Consider the following 20,257-nt stretch of genomic DNA (forward strand, 5'->3'; position numbering starts at 1 on the left):
AAGAAAAATCCAATGTAAATCATAAAAGATGTACCAATCAACACATGGTGGTCATGAAGGAATTCTGCTTTATGTCCAGCATTAAAAATCGAGAAGACAATGCTATATTACCATAATTAATTTGGGAGATCTTACACTGCATAAAACCGCAAATTTACTTACAGTATTAAAGAGGACCCGTCATCTCTCCTGACATGTCTTTTAGTAAATACTTTAATTCCCTATGAAATAATTCTCAAGGAGCTTTTCTCTGTATTGTGCGATTCCTCTATTAAAGGGTACCTAAACTTATAAAAAGTTTTGATTACAAAAATGAAGTGGCAGAAGCGCTTGGGTGACCGCTGTGCCACTTAGTTTCTGATCGGCGTACAGACTCAAAGACTTTCTATTTAGCCCATACGCTGCTCCAAGGAAAGCCGAGAAATGCCAAACAGAAAACGAAGCGGCACAGCGCTCACCCGAGCGCTTCTGCCACTTTGTTTTAGCAATCGGTGGGGGTCTCTGTACTCATATCCAAGGTTTTGATCGACGGAGGTCTGTCACTATGACACGTCAAAAGTTTTTTTTAAAGTTTAGTTACACTTTAAGGCCCATTTACATGAGAATATAAAATTGGTCAGATTCCAATGCGAACGAGCGATCATGGACGAGACTACTTAAAGAGAAACTTTCACCTCCCCATACATGTGCAGCATGTAATAGACCGGGCTGCACAATCCCTGGGGCACTTTACATTTTTTTTTATACCTTCCTCCGTTATTTAGACATCGGTGCCGTTATATTTGGCGCCCGATATTTAAATAACCCCCTGAACAGTCAACAGAGCGAAAGAGAGAGATTGCAGTATTTTCACCCCACCTGGCAAGGGGGCGTGTCACTGCTACGGACGGTGTAAGCTGTGGAGAGGAGAGCGCGCATTCATCTCTTGTGAGAGATCAGTCTTGTACTTTGTCTGCCGAACTTACAAGGGGGCGTGTCACTGCTACGGACAGTGTAAGAGCTGGGGAGAGCTTGCACTGTCCGTAGCAGAGACACGCCCCCTTGCCAGTTCGGCAGACAATACAAGACTGATCTCTCGCAAGAGCTGGAGATGAGAGCGCGCATGCACGCTCTCCTCTACACAGCTCTTACACTGTCCTCAGCAGTGACACGCCCCCTAGCCAGTTCAGCAGAAGACTAATCTTGAAAGCTGAAAGGTGAGAGCGTGTGAGCGCAGGCGCGGGCACACTCCTCGCTCTTGCTGTAACACGGTCCATATCGGATTGGACAGTGTCACAGCCATAGTAACACACCCCCTTGCTAGAACACGCCCCGTTGACTGTTCAGGGGGTTATTTAAATATCGTGCGCCAAATAGAACTGCACCAATATCTAAATAACGGAGGGAGGTAGGAAAAAATGTAACGTGCCCCAGGGTTTGTGCAGCTCTCCCCATTACATGATGCACATGTATGGGAAGGTGAAAGGTGCTCTTTAATGTAAATAGGTGTAGTGTCTGAACGACTGCCTCTTAAAACGCTCATTGATCATTTTTGTGAATATAAAAATAATCGTTTGGACATTGTGGGATGTAATCATGAATAGTTTGATCAATAGACGATATGTGATATTGTTGAATAGGCAACCAAACGATACGCTTTTAACAATGATTGACAAGATAACTGTGTGTAAATAATTTTCTGTAATTGCTACTCAATCACTCTCAGCAATCGTATCGAAGATCGCTAATACCAATATAGACTCGTGTAAATGGCCGGCCATGTATGAATAAAGCGACAACTGGGTGTTACCGTTCACCTGGTTATTTCCCTACACACTGACCATATCAAGTCAGTGCTGACAGAGTGAGACGGTTTAGGGACACACTATTGGCTTAGGGAATGACAAGTTGTCAAATTATTCATACATTTTCAGGAGGAATAACAGCATTAATTCAGCATAGGGGCGGGGGTTGAAAAACAATAAAATAAAAATCTACAGGCAACATATTCAACCTCTCCTAGCCGGAGTGGAACTAAAATAAAAAAATCATTGAAGTTATTCATTAGGTCCTTTAGAATATAAAATGATCGTATATTGTATTATGCTTTTTGGCCAATCATATTCCGATTATGTTCAACCTCAGAGCAGGTTATATGGCTAGATACATATGCTCTTGTGGAAATTCAGCACGTCACCCACTATACTGGGCTGGTAGAATGTAATAGGATGTGCCACCTGCACTTCCATGCACAGTGCTGGAGCAAAGAAGATGGTCATCAGTCACCAGCAGAGAAGTGTCAGACTTCTTGTGATTTCTTTAGCAGTCATCTCAATGGCTCACATAGAGAACATTACTTAATAAAAAGGGATGGGGCATTACAGTTTTGGGATCTTGGGTAAGTAATATTTTGGGGGCTAAGATAAAATTCTCTGTCTTTGCCCTTAAAACGATTTGAATTTGTGCTTACTTGCTATTCTTAGCTGTATATGAGCCTGAGGGTCTGATATTTCTGAACAGTCCTTGCAGCCATAGAGTCCATCATCCTCCAGGCGTAGATCTGATATTACCAGAGAACTCCCATTCAGTCTTGAGAATCTGGGATCTGAAGAGGCATCCTTGTTACAGCTCAGTAGTTCTTGTTTAGGATTCTCCATAAACCAGGCGACACTGTTTACAGTCTCTGCCACGGTGCTGCATGATAGAACTGCTTGTCCACCTTCTTCTCCAGAGATGATTGTCGAAGCTTAAATATGTGAAAGCAGGAAAAAATAAATAAAAAAATGAACACCTAAATTAAGCTAAATGTTAAACCATACCTTTAAGGTATACCACTGGGATATGCAATCAAGGTCTTAAACAGAACTTGTCACCAGCATTTCACCTATTGAACTCTACTCACCCCTCGCTGGGCACTGCTGTCACAAGTGCATGGTCATTATCGCCACTCCTAAACTCCTCCTCAGACCGTAGATAACGGTCTGCAAACATTTTCAGCCATTTATGGTAATAATCTGGCAGTCTCGTTCGTTCCTCTTCTTGTGCCTGCCCATCGCCGAAAACTGGCCCGCCCTGCATGCCAAAATCTCTCGTGAGATTGCGCGCACGTCATGTAAGGTCCGACACCCTTCCCTGCTCCATCCGGGCCTCAAATCTAGTAACTGCGCCGCTATGGTGTCCGGTTCTGCGCACGCCCCAGAACAGGAAATCGATGCACATGCACGGGATTGTGTGTGTGTGTGCTGGGGGGAGGCGAGGAGCTGTCAATCAAAAGTAAGGAGGTGGGATTAACTCGGAAAGGCTTGAGGAACGAAGCTATAACTCTTTTTAAACAAAGATATGACTTATGCTCATTAGCATACAGTGTGGGAACACTAAAAACCTCAATACTAAAAAGGTACAGGAGCAATTTAGAAGATAATTATAGGTTACATGAAAATAATTGTTCACCCACTTCCACCAGGTATTACTGGTTTACTAGGTGAAATGCTGGTGACAGGTTCCCCTTAAAAGGAGTATTATACAAATATCTAGAACTTGAACCTGCATCTAATCTCAAGAACTGAGGTCTCCCGACCCATCTCCCCCCTGGTGAGGTGGTCACTGACCACCATATCCAGGCGGAGGCTCAGTGGAGAGGTGGCCGGGATTATGGAAACAGCGGAGTTTGCTGTGCTATACCTTTTCCATAACTCCCATTCACTTCTATGCGAGTTACAGAAACAGCGCAGCACAGCGAGTTCAGCTGTTTCCATCATCCCAGCCACCTCACCACTGTCTCCAGCTGGATATGCCATTATGTCTAAAATGGGAATACACTTTTAAATGGAAATAACCCTTCGAAATTTAGAATGAAGTGGTGGCAGTGCTAGTAAAATGATGCTCCTCTCAGCTTTTTTTTCCCCAGACACCACATGGTTGGTCATTGCTAGATGTAGCAGCGGCACCAATCGGAAAGGGTTAGACTCCCACCGATAGCATATTGCAAGGATATACCATCAATATACGATCAATGTCGAGAGGAAACGCCCTTTAAGTATTTTTATGAATGACCAATTTCACAAATGAGAAACGTAATTTACCCAATGTACGTAGAGCAAATTTAGTTAGATACATGTCCCACTACAATTTCAATAGAATCAAATTTTGTTTTGTTTCATTTATGTGTTTAGCATGAAAATGGTCAACGAATTTGAAAAAAAATAAAAAGGTTATTATGACATGAATGTCAGATATATTTTGGTACATCAGATGAATTTATAGCATCCTATAACAATGTTCTGTGTATGGTTTAACTTTACAGGTGTTTTATTTTGATTTTTACAACATTTAATAATGTAAAGTACTGAATAACAACCAGACTATTCATTTGATGGGAGGGGGAACTTTAGAATTCAGATAATAAGCATTGTGCAGGCATTGATGTCAAGAAAATGATTCTCTGAAAACTGACACATATATAAACATCAGATTCAACTCACATCTTTTTTTTACTTTCCGTATGTCTTTTGTGAACAAAAGACATCAAAGAGGATGCCTTGATTTCAATGAAATTAAAGTACATTTTACTCAAAATTGTAAAACACATCCATAGTCACCTATAAGGGTATGTTCACAGGGCTAATTTTCGGGCCTGAAACGGCCGAAAAATCGGAAGCTGAACGCCTCCAAACATCGAAAATCGGCCGCGAAAAAAAAGGGCATGTCACTTCTTGAGACGTTTTTTGGAGCAGTTTTTCATTGACTCCATAGAAAAGCAGCTCCAAAACCGGCCATAAAAAAAAAAAAAAAAAAAAAAAGACACAAAAAACTGGAGTGGCTTAAAAAAAAAAATACAAAAAAAAAAAACATATGAAAATCAGAAGCGGTTTTCCCTTGAAAACAGCTCCTGATTTTCATGGTTTTTAATTTTATGTGTGCACGTACCCTAAGGCCTCATGCACACGACCATAGCCATGTGCACGGCCGTGATTTTCAGGTCGGCTGGCAGCGGAGTGACACCCGCGAGCCGCCCGCAAATCGCGTGCACATGGCTGCGTCCATTATTTCCTATGAGCCTGTAGACGGCCGTAATAAGACATGCCCGTTCTTTCTGCGATCCAGGCTCCTGGGCCATGCACGGACCGTGGAAACCACTGTCGTGTGCATGGGGCCTTAGGGTATGTTCACACGCTAAACAAAAAAAAAAAAAGGTCTGTAAAACACGGAGCTGCTTTCAAGGAAAGAGCCTCTGATTTTCATTTTTTAAACCACAAACGTGTGAGGCGTTTTTTTGCAGCAGTATTTGCAGCAATTTTTCTATTGACCCAATGAAAAAACGGCTCAAAAAAAAACAAAAAAAAAAAAAACACAAGAAGCGACATGCAGTTCTTTTTACGGGGCGTTTTTTCAAACGGCCGCGTAAAAAAACGCCACGTCCGGACGAAACACCATTTTTGCCTATTGAAACCAATGGGCAGATGTTTGGAGGCGTCCAGCTTCTGTATTTTCAGCCGTTTTTCGGGGTGGTTACAGGCCAAAAAAACGGTTGAAAATAAGCAGTGTGAACATACCCTTAGACTTTCGTGACAAGCAAAAAAAAAAAAATATAATAATTTTCCATCCATTTCTCATTTTACATTAGAGAATGGGATGACACATGCAAACAACGTGTTTTTTTTTTATTTATCCATCGTCCTACTGACTATAATTTGATGACAATGTACATTTCACACTGAATCTATAAAAAATAAAAAAATAAAAAAAATCTATAAAAAAATTCAACGTTGATGCATATTTGTACTATTTATTGATAATTTCATGAATAAAACACAAACAGTTACAAATATAAAAAGGTATTTTTCTAAAGGAAGTTCATAAGAACACAGAGAACGTAAAGAATGTAAAAGTTATACCACTTTCTAATATATTTTGTGCGTTCATTTCTCACCATTTTCAAGATATATTCGTTTGCTGTGAGTAAATGAGAACACGGTTTACATTCAGGGAATTCATTAGCATATAGCTAAAATAGGTCATAACTCCGTCAAAAATGATCTGGCATGACCTAGCAGATGCCTGTCCGTTTTACCCGGACAGGCATAATACACTGCAATACAGAAGTATTACAGTGCATTATAAATTTTATCGGATAATCGCATAGCGAAGTCCCCTAGTGGGACTAGGGAAAAAAAGTTAAAAAAAAAAAGTTTAATAAAAAGTGGAAAAACCCACTTTTCCCCCTTACAAAATGCTTTATTATTTAAAAAAAACTAAATAAAAGTAAGAGTTACACATATTTGGTATCGCCGCGTCCGTAACGACCCCAACTATAAACTTATTACATAATTTAACCCGCACAGTGAACGTCGTAAAAAATAAAATAAAAAACCTTCTGCAAAAAGTGCTGTTTTATTTGAATCCTGCCTTAAAAAAAATAAATACAAAAAGTGAAAAAAAAAGGTCGCATTTACTCCAAAATGGTACCGATAAAAACGACTAGTTGTCCCGCAAAAAAAATCCTCATACAATTGCATCGGCGGAAAAAAATAAATAAATAAATAAAAAAAATAAAAAAATAAAAAAAGTTATGGCTCTTCAAATATGGAGACAAACAAAATAATTTTGATTAAAAAAATAAAAATGTTTTTACTGTGTAAAAGTAGTAAAACATACAAAAACTATACAAATTTGGTATCGTTGCAATCGCAACAACCCACTGAATAAAGTTAGTGTTATTTATACCACACGGTAAACTGTGTAAATTTAGGATGCAAAAAAAGTGTGGCAAAATTGCAGGTTTTTTTCTATTCCCCCCAAAAAAAGTTGAATAAATTCTATGTACCCCAAAATGGTGCTATTAAAAATGACAACTTGTCCCACAAAAAACAAGACCTTATACAGCTATGTCGCCGCCAAAAAAAAAAAAAAAAAAAGTTATAGCTCTTCGAATGAGATGATGGAAAAACGTAAAAAATAGCTTGGTCACTAAGGTCTAAAATAGGCTTGTCATTAAGGGGTTAAAGCAGGTATTCCCGTTTATAGGCCAAGATGAGAGCCAACAAACTACTGGACCAGATATGATTGATGATGGCCATAAGGCTGCAAAGTAGGAGATTTCCTTGAAGCCCAGATGTGCCTCAGGTTGTGCCTGTGGGCTTCCAGCTAGCCCTGCGTACATGGAAGGTGAACTGACAAAACATCAAGCAAAAGAACTGCAGCAAAAAATCCAAGACCTCAAAATACAACTAAAGTGGACTATAAGGCTTTATTCAGACAAATGGGAAAAACGTCCGTGCAACGCGCGTGATTTGCACGCGCGTTGCACGGACCTATATGGGGTCGTGCAGACATGTCCGTGATTTTTCCTCAGCGTGAGTCCGCTGAAAAAAAAAAAGTCACGACATGTCCGTTCTTTCGGCGTTTTGCACGCATCACGCACCCATTGAAGTCAATGGGTGCGTGAAAACCACGCATGCCGCACGGAAGCACTTCCGTGCGAACTGCGTAATTCGCGCAACAGCTGTCAAAAGGATGAATGTAAACAGAAAAGCACCACGTGCTTTTCTGTTTACAAACATCCAAACGGAGTGTCTTTGAGAAGAGCGAACCCGGACAACCGAACCGAACTTCACCGGGTTCGGCCGAACTCGTTTTGGCCGAACCCGGCAAAAAAATTTCCGGTACGCGACGTCAGGAGACAGTCACTGTCCAGGGTGCTGAAAGAGTTAAACTGTTCTAGCACCCTGGACAGTGACTTCCGATCCCAATATACATGAACCTGTAGAAAAAAAAACGAAGTTCTGACTTGCCGATAACTCCCGGCTTCTTCCTCCAGTCTGACCTCCCGGGATGACAATTCAGTCCAAGTGACAGCTCCAGCCAATCATAGGCCAAGCACAGGCTGCAGCGGTCACATGGGCTGCGGCGTCATCCAGGGAGGTGGGGCCAGATGTCAAGAGAGGCGCGTCACCAATGACGCGTCACCAAGGCAACGGCCGGGAGGGAAGTTCTCGGTAAGTACGAACTTTTTTTTTTTTTCTTTAACATGTTTCTCGATATTGTGATCGGCATTCACTGTCGAGGGTGCTGAAAGAGTTAACTGCCGATCAGTTAACTCTTTCAGCACCCTGGACAGTGACTAACGTCGACTAGACTCATCTCTATGATGGCGGCTGCGCGAAAATCACGCAGCCGCGCATCATACATGGATGACACACGGAGCTGTCAAGTGATTTTTGCGCGCGCAAAAACGCCACGGACGTAATTCGGGCGTTTTAGCCCTGAATTACGTCCGAAAATGCGTCTCAAAAGCGTCGGCAAACATCTGCCCATTCATTTGAATGGGTCTTACGATGTTCTGTGTCGGTCAATTTTTTTTACGCGCCACTGTCAAAAGGCGGCGCGTAAAAAAGACGCCCGCGTCAAAGAAGTGCCTGTCACTTCTTCAGACGTAAATGGACCAGTTTTCCATAGACTCCATGGAAAAAACAGCTCCAATTACGTCCGTAATGGACGCAGCGAAAGAAAACATCTCCTGAAAACAGCACCGTAATTTCAGCCGTAACGGACGCTGCCGTGTGAACATACCCTAAGGGTATGTGCACACGACCTCTTTTCAGACGTAATGGATGCGTTTTACGCCTCGAATTACGCCTGCAAAGACGGCTCCAATACGTCGGCAAATATCTGCCCATTGCTTGCAATGGGTCTTACAATGTTCTGTGCAGACGAGCTGTCATTTTACGTGTCGCTGTGAAATACGGCGCGTAAAATTATGGCCGCGTCAAAGAAGTGCAGGACACTTCTTGGGATGTAATTGGAGCAGTTTTTCATTGACTCCAATAAAGAACAGCTCCAATTACGTCCGTAAAAGACACCGCGAAAAACGCGTGCACTTGTAAAAACGTCTGAAATTCAGGAGCTGTCGTGTGCACATACCCTGAAGGCTGTGTTCACACAGTTTTTTTGGAGGCGGAATTTCTGCCTCAAAATTTCGTTTGGAAGTTTGAGGCAGATTTTCCTCTCCCTACACGCCGATTTTCAAGGACCAGTTCAGTTCTGAAAAGGCTTTGAGGGCCTTATGTACCAGATAGACCCCCATATTAAAAACGGCACCCCTCAAAGTATTAAAAACAACATTCAGAAAGTTTCTTAACCCTTTAGGCACTTCACAGGAATTAAAGCAAAGTAGAGGGGAAATTTGTGGTATTAAACTGCTGTTTGGACACACGGCAGAGCCCCGAAGGGAAGGAGCACCATTTGGATTTTGGAGCGCAGATTTTGCTGGATTGGTTTTCAGTGGCATGTCGCGTTTGCAACACCCTGGAGGGACCAAAACAGTGGAAACCCCCCAAAAGAGACCCCATTTTGTAGGCTACCCCTAGAAAAATTCCTTCAGGGGTGTATAGTTAGCATTTTGACCCCAAAGTTATTTTGCTGAATTTAGTGGAATTAGGCCGTGAAAATGAAAATCTACTTTTTTCCGAAAAAAACAAAAACCATAGAAATGTTTTTTTTAACAATGAATAAAGGAGAAAAATCACCCAAAAATTTGTAAAGCTATTTGTACTGATTACAGCAATACCCCATATGTGGTAATAAACTGCGGTTTGGCTCTTGGAGCTCAAATTTAGCTGGAATGGTTTTCGGGTGTCATGTCGCATTTGCAATGCCCCGGAGGTACCAAAACAGTGGAAACACCCCAAAACTAACCCCATTTGGGAAACTACACCCCTTAACCCCTTCCCGCATTTTCACGTACAGTTACGTGATGGGAGCTGGTGTTTTCCAGCAATTCCACGTAACTGTACGTGAAGGAGATGGAGCTGGCTCAGGAGCGTAGCCAGCGACATCACCGCCGGGTGACAGCGGTATGTTACAGCTAACACCCTGAGGTATCGGCCAGGACCTAGCTTCCGATCCGTCCGATTAACCCCTCACATGCTGCGTTCAATAGAGATCGGAGGATGAGGAGTTTATAGCCACCCGCACCCCAGCAACGTGATCGCTGGGTTGCCGGTGGCTGCAAAGGCGATCGGAGGCCTAATACTTACATCCCGGTCTGCCAGCAACTAAATCCTCCTATGCCCCGTCGTCGGCGGGGCCCAAAAGGCTTCCGGTACCATCGGCAAGATGGCGCCGGCTCAGCTTCCGGCACAGAAGCTGTACCGGCATCATCAGCAGTGGGTGTCCGCTGTATGTTACAGCGGACATCCCACTGTAAAGGCAGGAACCGGAGCTAGCTCCGATTCCTGCCATTAACCCCTTCAATGCAGCGATCCAATGCAATCGCTGCATCAAAGTGGTTTGTATGAAATCGGCAGCCTGCCATGCGATGGCAAGGCTGGCGACTGCTACTATGGCAACAGGAGGCCTAACAATGGCTTCCTATCTGCCATTACGGAAGCAGATTAGGCCCCGTCCGAAGGCAGAGCCTGACCGGCTTGCTGTCAGTGAACAACTGACAGTTCTAATACACTGCACTACATAGGTAGAGAAATGTATTAGAGCATCAAACAAACAGTTGGAGCTTCAAGTCCCCTAGTGGGACTAAAGAAAAGTGTAAAAATAAAAAAAATTAAAAAAAAAAGAAGTGTAAAAAAGGTAAAAATAAAGGTTGTAAAAAATACAATAAAAATTTCAAGTAATAACATAATCGCCCTTTTTCCCTTATCAAGTCATTATTGAAAAAAATAATAAAGCCATACATATTTGGTATCGCTGCAACCGCAACGACCTGAACTATAAAAATATTACGTTATTTATTCCGCGCAGTGAACGCCGTAAAAAAAATAAAAAAAAAATAAAAATACTGACATAATTGCTATTTTTTGGTCACTTTGTCTTCCAAAAATTGAAATAAAAAGTGATCAAAAAGTTGTATGTACCCCAAAATGGTACCAATAAAAACTACAGCTCATCCCACAAAAAAAAAAAAAAAAAAAAAAAAAAACACCCACAGCCTTCATACCACTACGTCTATGAAAAAATAAAAATTAGTTAAGGCTCCGATAAGTCAGGAAAGAAAAAATATGCAGTTGTGCCGAGAAGAGGGGAACAATTAGGGAACCAGGAAGGGTAGGGCCCAAACATATCTGCTGGAAGTGAGGGTGCCCGTATTCTACTAGGACAACACTTCCCAGCAAAATTCCTCAAATTGCAAAGATGCCAAGTGTGGCCCAAAAGGGGAATAAGTAAGGACCATTTATTAGTGCGACACCGGCCTGTGCAGAAGGGATTTTGTCACAGCATAACACACATCTATGGATTTTATTTTATTTTTTATCCCATTCTTATACCACCTGACTATGCCCCTTATATACTCCGCGCGGCTTACATGTACCCCCACATTATAAACGGAAACGCCAGTAAGACTCCAAACAAAACTACTACCAAGCAAAATCCACGCTCCAAAACCCATATGGCGCTACCTCCCTTCTCAACACTACAGTGTGCCCTAACAGCAGTTTACTTCCACATAAATGGCACTGCCATACCCGGGAGAACCGTTTTAACAATTTTTGGGGTGTGTCTCCCCAGTGGCACAAGCTGGTCACGACATATTTGCCACTGAAATAGTATATCTAGGGAAAAAAAAATTACATTTTTACTTTGCACCTTCCGCAGCGCAATCACTCATGAAAAAGGCCTGTGGGGTGAAAATGCTCACCCCCCTTAATAAATGCCTGGAGGGGTGCAGTTTCCAAAATGGGGTCACTTCTCAGCAGTTTGTTTAATTATTTCACATCAGAGCCTCTGCAATTGTGATCCAATACTTTGTAAATTGCCATATTAGGCCTTAATTTTTCATGGTACTCTTTCACTTCTGAGCCTGGTCGAATGTTCAGGCAACAGATTAGGGCCACACGTAGGGGGATTCTAAAACCGGGAAACAGCATAATAATTAGAGAGCTGTCTTGTTATGGTGGCACAAGCTGGGCGCCACATATTGGCATATCTATGGAAAAAAAAAATCCCATTTTCACTCTGCAACAGCGAGTGCACACCAATTTCTGCCAATCACCTGTGGGGTTAATATGCTCACTACATGCCTAGGTGACTACATTGAGGGGTGTAGTTTCTAAACTGGGGTCACTTCTGGGGGGGGATCCACTGTTTTGGTCCCAAATGAACTTTGCAAATGCAACATAGCGCCCAGAAACCAATCCAGCAAAATCTGTACTCCAAAAGCCAAATGGCGCTCCTTCCCTTCTGAGCCCCACTCTGTGCCCAAACAGCAGTTTCTGATCACATACGTAGTATTGCGGTACACAGGAGAAGTTGCTTTACAAGTGTTGGGGTGGTTTTTTTTCATTTATTTGTTGAGAAAATGAAAAATTCTCAGCTAAAACTACGTCTTATTGAAGAAAAATGATTTTTTTTATTTTCACTGCCCGATTCTAATAAAATCTATGAAACACTTGTGGGGTCAAAATGCTCACTACACCCCTAGATGAATTCCTCAAGGGGTGTAGTTTCGTGAATAGAGTCACTTTTGGGGAGTTTCCACTGTACTGGTACCTTAGGAGCTTTGCAAAAGGGACATTGTGTCAAGAAACCAATACAGCAAAATCTGTGCTCCAAAAGCCAAATAACGCTCCTTACCTTCTGATCCTTGCCGTGTGCCCAAACAGCAGTTTATGACCACAAATGGGGTATTGCCGTACTCCAGAGAATTTGCTTTACAAATGTTGGGGTTCTTTTATTCCTTTATTTGTTGAGAAAATGAAACATTTTGAGCTAAAGTTACGTCTTATTGGAAAGGCTTTTTTTTTTCTGTCTTCACTACCCAATTCTAATAAAATCTATGAAACCCCTGTGGGTTCAAAATGCTCACTACACCCCTAGATGGATTCTTTAAGGGGTGTAGTTTACTAAATGGAATGGAGTTTTCACTGTTTTGGTCCCTTAGGGGCTTTGCAAATGCGACATGGTCTCCGCAAACCGTTCCTGCTAAATTTGAGCTCCAAACGCCAAATGGCGCTCTTTCCCTTCTAAGCCCTGCCATGTGTCCAAATAGCAGTTTATGACCACATGCGGGGTATTTTTTAACTCGGGAGAAATTGCTTTACAAATGTAGTGGTGCATTTTCTCCTTTAGTCCTTGTGAAAATTAGAAAAAATTAGCTAAACCTACATTTTCTTTGAAAGAATGTAGATTTTCATTTTCACGGCCTACTTCCAATAATTTCTGCAAAAAAAACTGCGGGGTCAAAATGCTCGCTATACCACTAGATAATTTCCTCAAGGGGTATATTTTCCAAAATGGGGTCACTTTTGGGGTATTTCCACTGTTTTGGCACCGCAAGAGCCTTTCAAACCGGACATGGTGCCTAAAATATTTTCTAATAAAAAGGAGGCCCCAAAATCCTCTAGGTGCTCTTTTGCTTCTGAGACCTGTGCTTCAGTCAATAAGTGCACTAGGGCCACATGTGGGGTATTTCTAAAAGCTGCAGAATCTGGGCAATAGATATTGAGTTGCGTTTCTCTGGTAAAACTTTTGGTTATAAAAAAAAAATTTTTTTTTTTTTTTTTTACATTTCACATCTACTTTGCCTTCATTCCTGTGAAACATCTAAAGGGTTAAAGAGGCACTGTCACCACATTATAAGTGCCCTGTTTCCTACATAAGGAGATGGGCGCTATAATGTAGGTGACAGCAGTGCTTTTTATTTTTAAAAAAACCGATCTGTTATCACCACTTTATTAGCAATTTTAGATTTATGCTGATGAGTTGCTTAATGCCCAACTGGGCGTATTTTTACTTTAGACCAGGTGGGCGTTGTACAGGGGAGTGTATGACGCTGACCAATCAGCGTCATGCACTCCTCCATTCATTTAGGCAGCGCATAAGGATCCTTTTAGATCGCTATGTGCTGTCTTATACTAACACATTAACGATACTGAAGTGTTTAGACAGTGAATAGACATTCCACGGGATGTCTATTCACAATCTCTGCACTTTGTTACTCTGTCTGTGGTAGTTACAGCAGCCTTGGCTTCAGAGTGATGATCGGAGACCAATAACAGTGGTCTCCGTTCATGTGATCACTGTGAGAACCATTCACAGTGATCACAAAATGTAAACAAAGTGTTTCTCCTACCTGTGTCTACTCACACTTGTTACTTTGTATGAGAAGAGACGGGGAGAGAATTTTACAGTGACACCAAAGACACAAAATTACTAAAAATCTAATATATGAACTTTATATAAACTTCAACTGTATACCTAGGCTAGGGTTATTCTAGATTCGCCTAGGTTTAGTTTGGTCTAGGGTTAGCCTAGGGTTTTTGTGTAGCATACGTGTATGACGTCTGTGTATTTTATTTTTATTTATTTTTTACACAAAAAAAGGCAAGAAAAAATAATACATTTGTCTGCATGTGCGTCTTGTTACAGTCCTTGTTGTATGTGTGTGTAATTGCAATGGCCCATAGAAGGTTCACGGTTGAAGAGGCATACGCCATGTTAATTTCTGACTGATGAAAGCGATACAGAAATCGCGTCCGAGGTAGAAATGTTGTCTACCAGTGATACGCTTTCTGCAAATACAAGTGTCGCTGCAGAGTCCACAGGGCATGTCGCAGAAGTACCACAAAACATGGCCCACTCTATTCCCCCAGAATATATTGAGTGGGTACCCACAGAGTCATTTTCCCCTAATATCCCCGAATTTATTGCCACACCAGGGATAAATATTAATGTGGAAAATTTTACAGCCCTCGATTTTTTTTTCAATATTCATTACAGATGAACTATTGGAGCTGGTTGTCAACCAAACCAATCTGTATGCTCGCCAATTCTTTGCTAAAAAGCCAACGCTCTCCTATGCAAAGCAGTGGCACCCCACAAATACCGGCGAAATTAAAAAAAAATTGGGGCTCATCCTCAACATGGGGTTAGTGAAAAAGCCCTCAATCCGGTCATATTGGGCAACAAGCCCTACACATGCCACACCTGTTTTTCCTGTTTTTGTTATGACAAGAAGCAGATATGAAATGCTAATGCGCTTCCTTCATTTTAACGACAATCACCAGCCCTCCCCCATAGTGATCCAGGCCGTGACCGCCTGTATAAAGTAAGGCCCCTGATAAAAATTTTGGAGGAGTCATTTATGTCGGTGTACAACCCCCCCCAAAAAAAAAAAAAACTAGCGGTGGATGAATCGCTCATGAGTTAAGGGCAGGCTCTCATTCCGCCAGTACATCCCCTCAAAGAGAGCAAAATATGGGGTTAAAATCTACAAGCTCTGTGAGAGCGGTACAGGCTACACATCCGCCTTTAGAATCTATGAAGGCAAAGACCGTGATATTAACCCCCCAGGATGTCCCAGTGAGATAGGATGCAGTGGAAAAATAGTCTGGGACTTGATGCAGCCTCTGCTGAATAAGGATGGGTTCACACGAGCAGGTTACGTCCGTAAAGGACGGACGTATTTCTGCCGCAAGTCCCAGACCGAACACACTGCAGGGAGCCGGGCTCCTAGCATCATAGTTATGTACGACGCTAGGAGTCCCTGCCGGACAACTGTCCCGTACTGTAATCATGTTTTCAGTACGAGACAGTAGTTCCACAGAGAGGCAGGGACTCCTAGCAATGCAGCAAAAATACTCACTATACCCCTAGATGAATATTAGCAGGACATTCATACTTGTCAAAATGACCTGCATTACCACGGCAAATATAGCGTGGTTCCCTAAAATCAGCTCTGGCGTAAAAAGGCCTCCAAAAGCCAAAATGGACTCCTATGATATGCCCTATAACGGGTCCATATAATAGATTAGACACACATATTTGGTATCGCCGTACACGGGAGAAATAGCAGAATGTGGAAATGTGTCACTTTTACCAATATGTTATATGGTGTTTCGAAATGGCTTAAGAAAATTGACACTTTTGTAAAAAAAAAACAAAAAAAACGCTATTTACATTTTTTTGGCTTAAAGAGGCTCTGTCACCAGATTTTGCAGCCCCTATCTGCTATTGCAGCAGATAGGCGCTGCAATGTAGATTATAGTAACGTTTTTATTTTTAAAAAACGAGCATTTTTGGCCAAGTTATGACCATTTTTGTATTTATGCAAATGAGGCTTGCAAAAGTCCAAGTGGGCGTGTTTAAAGTAAAAGTCCAAGTGGGCGTGTATTATGTGCGTACATCGGGGCGTTTTTACTACTTTTACTAGCTGGGCGTTCTGACGAGAAGTATCATCCACTTCTCTTCAGAACGCCCAGCTTCTGGCAGTGCAGACACAGCCGTGTTCTCGAGAGATCACGCTGTGACGTCACTCACTTCCTGCCCCAGGTCCTGCATCGTGTCGGCCACATCGGCACCAGAGGCTACAGTTGATTCTGAAGCAGCATCAGCGTTTGCAGGTAAGTAGCTACATCGACTTACCTGCAAACGCCGATGCTGCTGCAGAATCAACTGTAGCCTCTGGTGCCGATGTGTCCTCGCTCGTCTGACACGATGCAGGACCTGTGAGTGACGACACAGCGTGATCTCTCGAGAACACGGCTGTGTCTGCACTGCCAGAAGCTGGGCGTTCTCAAGAGAAGTGGATGATACTTCTCGTCAGAACGCCCAGCTAGTAAAAACGCCCCGATGTACGCACATAATACACGCCCAGTTGGACTTTTACTTTAAACACGCCCACTCGGACTTCCGCAAGCCTCATTTGCATAAATACAAAAATGGTCATAACTTGGCCAAAAATGCTCGTTTTTTAAAAATAAAAACGTTACTGTAATCTACATTGCAGCGCCGATCTGCTGCAATAGCAGATAGGGGTTGCAAAATCTGGTGACAGAGCCTCTTTAAGTTTGGACATTTTCTGTGAAGGGTTAAAACAGAAATTGAACCGCTAGAAATAGACTATGGAGTGTCTAGTTTGTAGAACACAATGTTTTTTTACCATTATTTATTGGACTTCAAGTCCATTACCCATACATTAATACTATGGTGTAAAAAAACTAAATTAAGACATTTTAGTGCGCAGTTGAAAAAAGGGGCACTTGTGTTTTATACTATATTTCTGGTCAAAAAAAATAATCTACACCTACAAGTCAGGTGTCCTTACGATCAGGATAAATGAAAAACATATTTCAATACATTTGTATGATACAATTACTTTTATTTTCAAACGGTTACAGTTTAAATGATGAAAAATCAAAATTCTTTTTTTTTTTTGTCTTTCCATGGCTATAAAAAAAAGTCACAAGAATGTTACCTATACATATATACCACAAAAAGGAAGCACTACATGTCCCAAGAAAACAGTGCAAAATTCACATCGATACATAAAACACATACAGAGTAAGGCCTCATTTACACGAGCGTGTGCGTTTTGCGCGCGCAAAAAACGCTGCGTTTTGCGCGCGCAAAAGGCACTTGGCAGCTCCGTGTGTCATCCGTGTATGATGCGCGGCTGCGTGATTTTCGCGCAGCCGCCATCATAGAGATGAGGCTAGTCGACGTCCGTCACTGTCCAAGGTGCTGAAAGAGCTAACTGATCGGCAGTAACTCTTTCAGCACCCTCGACAGTGAATGCCGATCACAATATACACCAACCTGTGAATAAAAAAAGATGTTCAAACTTACCATGAACTGCCTGCTTCCTCCAGTCCGGTCTCCCGGCCGTTGCCTTGGTGACGCGTCCCTCTCTCGTCATCCGGCCCCACCTCCCAGGATGACGCCGCAGTCCATGAGACCGCTGCAGCCTGTGATTGGCTGCAGCCTGTGCTTGGCCTGTGATTGGCTGCAGCTGTCACTTGGACTTAACTGTCATCCCGGGAGGTCGGACCGGAGTTATCGGTAAGTCAGAACGTCTTTTTTTTTTTACAGGTTCATGGATTTTCGGAGCGGAAGTCACTGTCCATGGTGCTGAACCAGTTTAACGCTTTCAGCACCGTGGACAGAGACTGTCTCCTGACGTCGCGTACCCGAACATTTTTTACCGGTTTCGGTCAAAACGAGTTTGGCCGAACCCGGTGAAGTTCGGTGCGCTCATCTCGAATTTGACACTCCGTTTGGATGTTTGTAAACAGAAAAGCACGTGGTGCTTTTCTGTTTACATTCAGGAGTTTGACAGCTCTTGCGCGAATCACGCAGTTCGCACGGAAGTGCTTCCGTGCGGCATGCGTGGTTTTCACGCACCCATTGACTTCAATGGGTGCGTGATGCGCGAAAAACGCACGATTTTAGAACATGTCGTGAGTTTTACGCAACGCACGCGCACTGCGCAAAATTCACGCATCGTCTAAACAGCCCCATAGACTATTATAGGTGCGTACGACACGCGTGAAAAGCACGCGCGTCGCACGCGCGTATAATACGCTCGTGTAAATGAGGCCTTATACTGCGTTACAGCTGTGAAAAGCAAAACTGCAAAAATTGCTCTGGTCGCTAAGGTTTAAAACCCCTTCGATATTAAGGGGTTAAAAAAAACCAAAACGTTTTGTTTGACCACATTGCGGGAGGCATCAGTTTTTCTATTTTTTGGTCGATTGAGCGGTGTGACGGCTTATTTTTTGCGGGACCAGCTGTAGTTTGTATTGGTACCTTTTTTTTTTTTTTTTTTTTAAAGCTCAGGTGACCAAAAAAAAAAAAAAAAGTGATTTTGGTATTTTAAAACGTTTTCTTTTTTACAGCGTTCCCAGTGCGAATTAAATAATGGTATATTGTAATAGTTAGGACTTTTACGGATGCAGCGATACCAATTTTGTTTATTTTTTACATTACTTTAGAGGAAACATGGGAAAGGGGGATTTTTTTGACTTTAAAAATATTATCTTTTTTTTCACGAATAATTTTTTACATTAATTTTTTTTTTACACATTTTATTAGTCCCTTTAGGGGACTGGAACGAGCGATTAGGTCGCTGGTACAATACACTGCAGAGGCATAGCTAGATTCTCCAGCACCCGGGGCAAATATTCAGTTTGGCGCCCCCCCAACCTCTTTCCCGACATCTCCTTCCCCCCTCGCCATGTTTGTTTTCTCTACTGATCAATGATGTCATTTCTTTTCCACACTTTTTTTTTAATGTAACTCGAGCATAAAAACCATTTGTACATTTTACAAGCAATATAGTGCTATACACAACACCAGAACCAAGCTCAGTACATAAATACAACACCAGCACAAATACAGCTCAATTTAGTGCAACCCCTGCCGTATTGGTTTGCACTAATTTGTTTCCAGCTCCCAGCATGGCCCGAACAATGGTAAGGATATGCTGGGAGTTGCGGTTTCACCCAAAAAAAATCATATCATAATCGCACCACCCATCATCTCGCTGCAGATCATACAGTGACTACATTACTGATTAGAGGCAGAATAAACATTTACATTAAGTGACGTCTCAGATTCTAGTTCTTTTTCTCCATTTGGTCCAGACCTCTATGATGACTTCTCCCGGTTCATTTCTGCAGTTTGCCGCTCAGATGTCTTCAGCTTCTCACTTTTCCAACATTTCTACACCTATAAACAAAGATAAAGTTCTCACTATACCAAACACTACGCCCCTAAATATAATAGCGTAACATATACTGTGTCCCACACACACACACCGTGCCCCCTGTGTCTGCCATAGAGCCCCCCCATAGAGCCTCCTGCAGATAGTGCCCCATATAGCCCACCCCTGTAGTGTCCCACAAATAGCTCCCACTATAGTGCTCCACATTTAGTCCACCCCTGTATATAGCCCCCTGTAGATATAGCCCACCCCTGTATATAGTGCTCCACATATAGTCCACTCCTGTATATAGTGATCCATAGATAGCCCACCCCAGTATATAGCCCCCCTGTAGATAAAGCCACACACTTTTTTTATTACAATAAAACAAAACTATTTAAACTCACCTTAATCCCGTCCGGCAGCAATGGAGACCTGCTCTCTTCTGCGCAGGTCTCCTGGGGTTGAACGAAGAGTCTATGAAAGGCGCTGATTGGCTGGGCAGAATGACTTTTCCTGTCATTCAGCGCCTTTCAACGGCGCAAAGTAACGCGTTGCTTCACTCGTAGAAAGACGCTGAATGGCCTGGCACGGAACGTACCCAGCCATTCATTGCTTCTAATCGTACCTGCGTCCTATAGATGCAGGTACAATTATAGTGCAGGAGGGCGTGGCGCTGGCGCCTCCCTCTAAGTTGCGCCCGGGGCACATGCCCCGCCTGCCCCCCCCTAGCTACGCCCCGCCTGCCCCCCCCCTAGCTACGCCCCTGATACACTGAAATACTAATGTATTGCAGTATAACGTCATTTTTACAGGCTCCTGTAACAGCGCGATCGCTGTTCCTGT

The 20,257-nt window shown here is 42.6% G+C and overlaps 1 protein-coding gene across 1 annotated transcript in view; it reads right to left on the bottom strand.

Moving 5' to 3' along the window:
- Positions 1–20,257, bottom strand: part of VSIG10 (V-set and immunoglobulin domain containing 10) — a 56,227-nt gene that overhangs the window by 23,433 nt on the left and 12,537 nt on the right. Inside the window, exon 2 of the mRNA XM_075854776.1 lies at positions 2,450–2,725. Within this exon, the coding sequence (XP_075710891.1) occupies positions 2,450–2,725 (276 nt within the window). The remainder of the gene's footprint in view (positions 1–2,449; positions 2,726–20,257) is intronic.

Source organism: Rhinoderma darwinii, chromosome 1 (assembly GCF_050947455.1).
Source record: "Rhinoderma darwinii isolate aRhiDar2 chromosome 1, aRhiDar2.hap1, whole genome shotgun sequence".
NCBI lineage: Eukaryota > Metazoa > Chordata > Amphibia > Anura > Rhinodermatidae > Rhinoderma > Rhinoderma darwinii.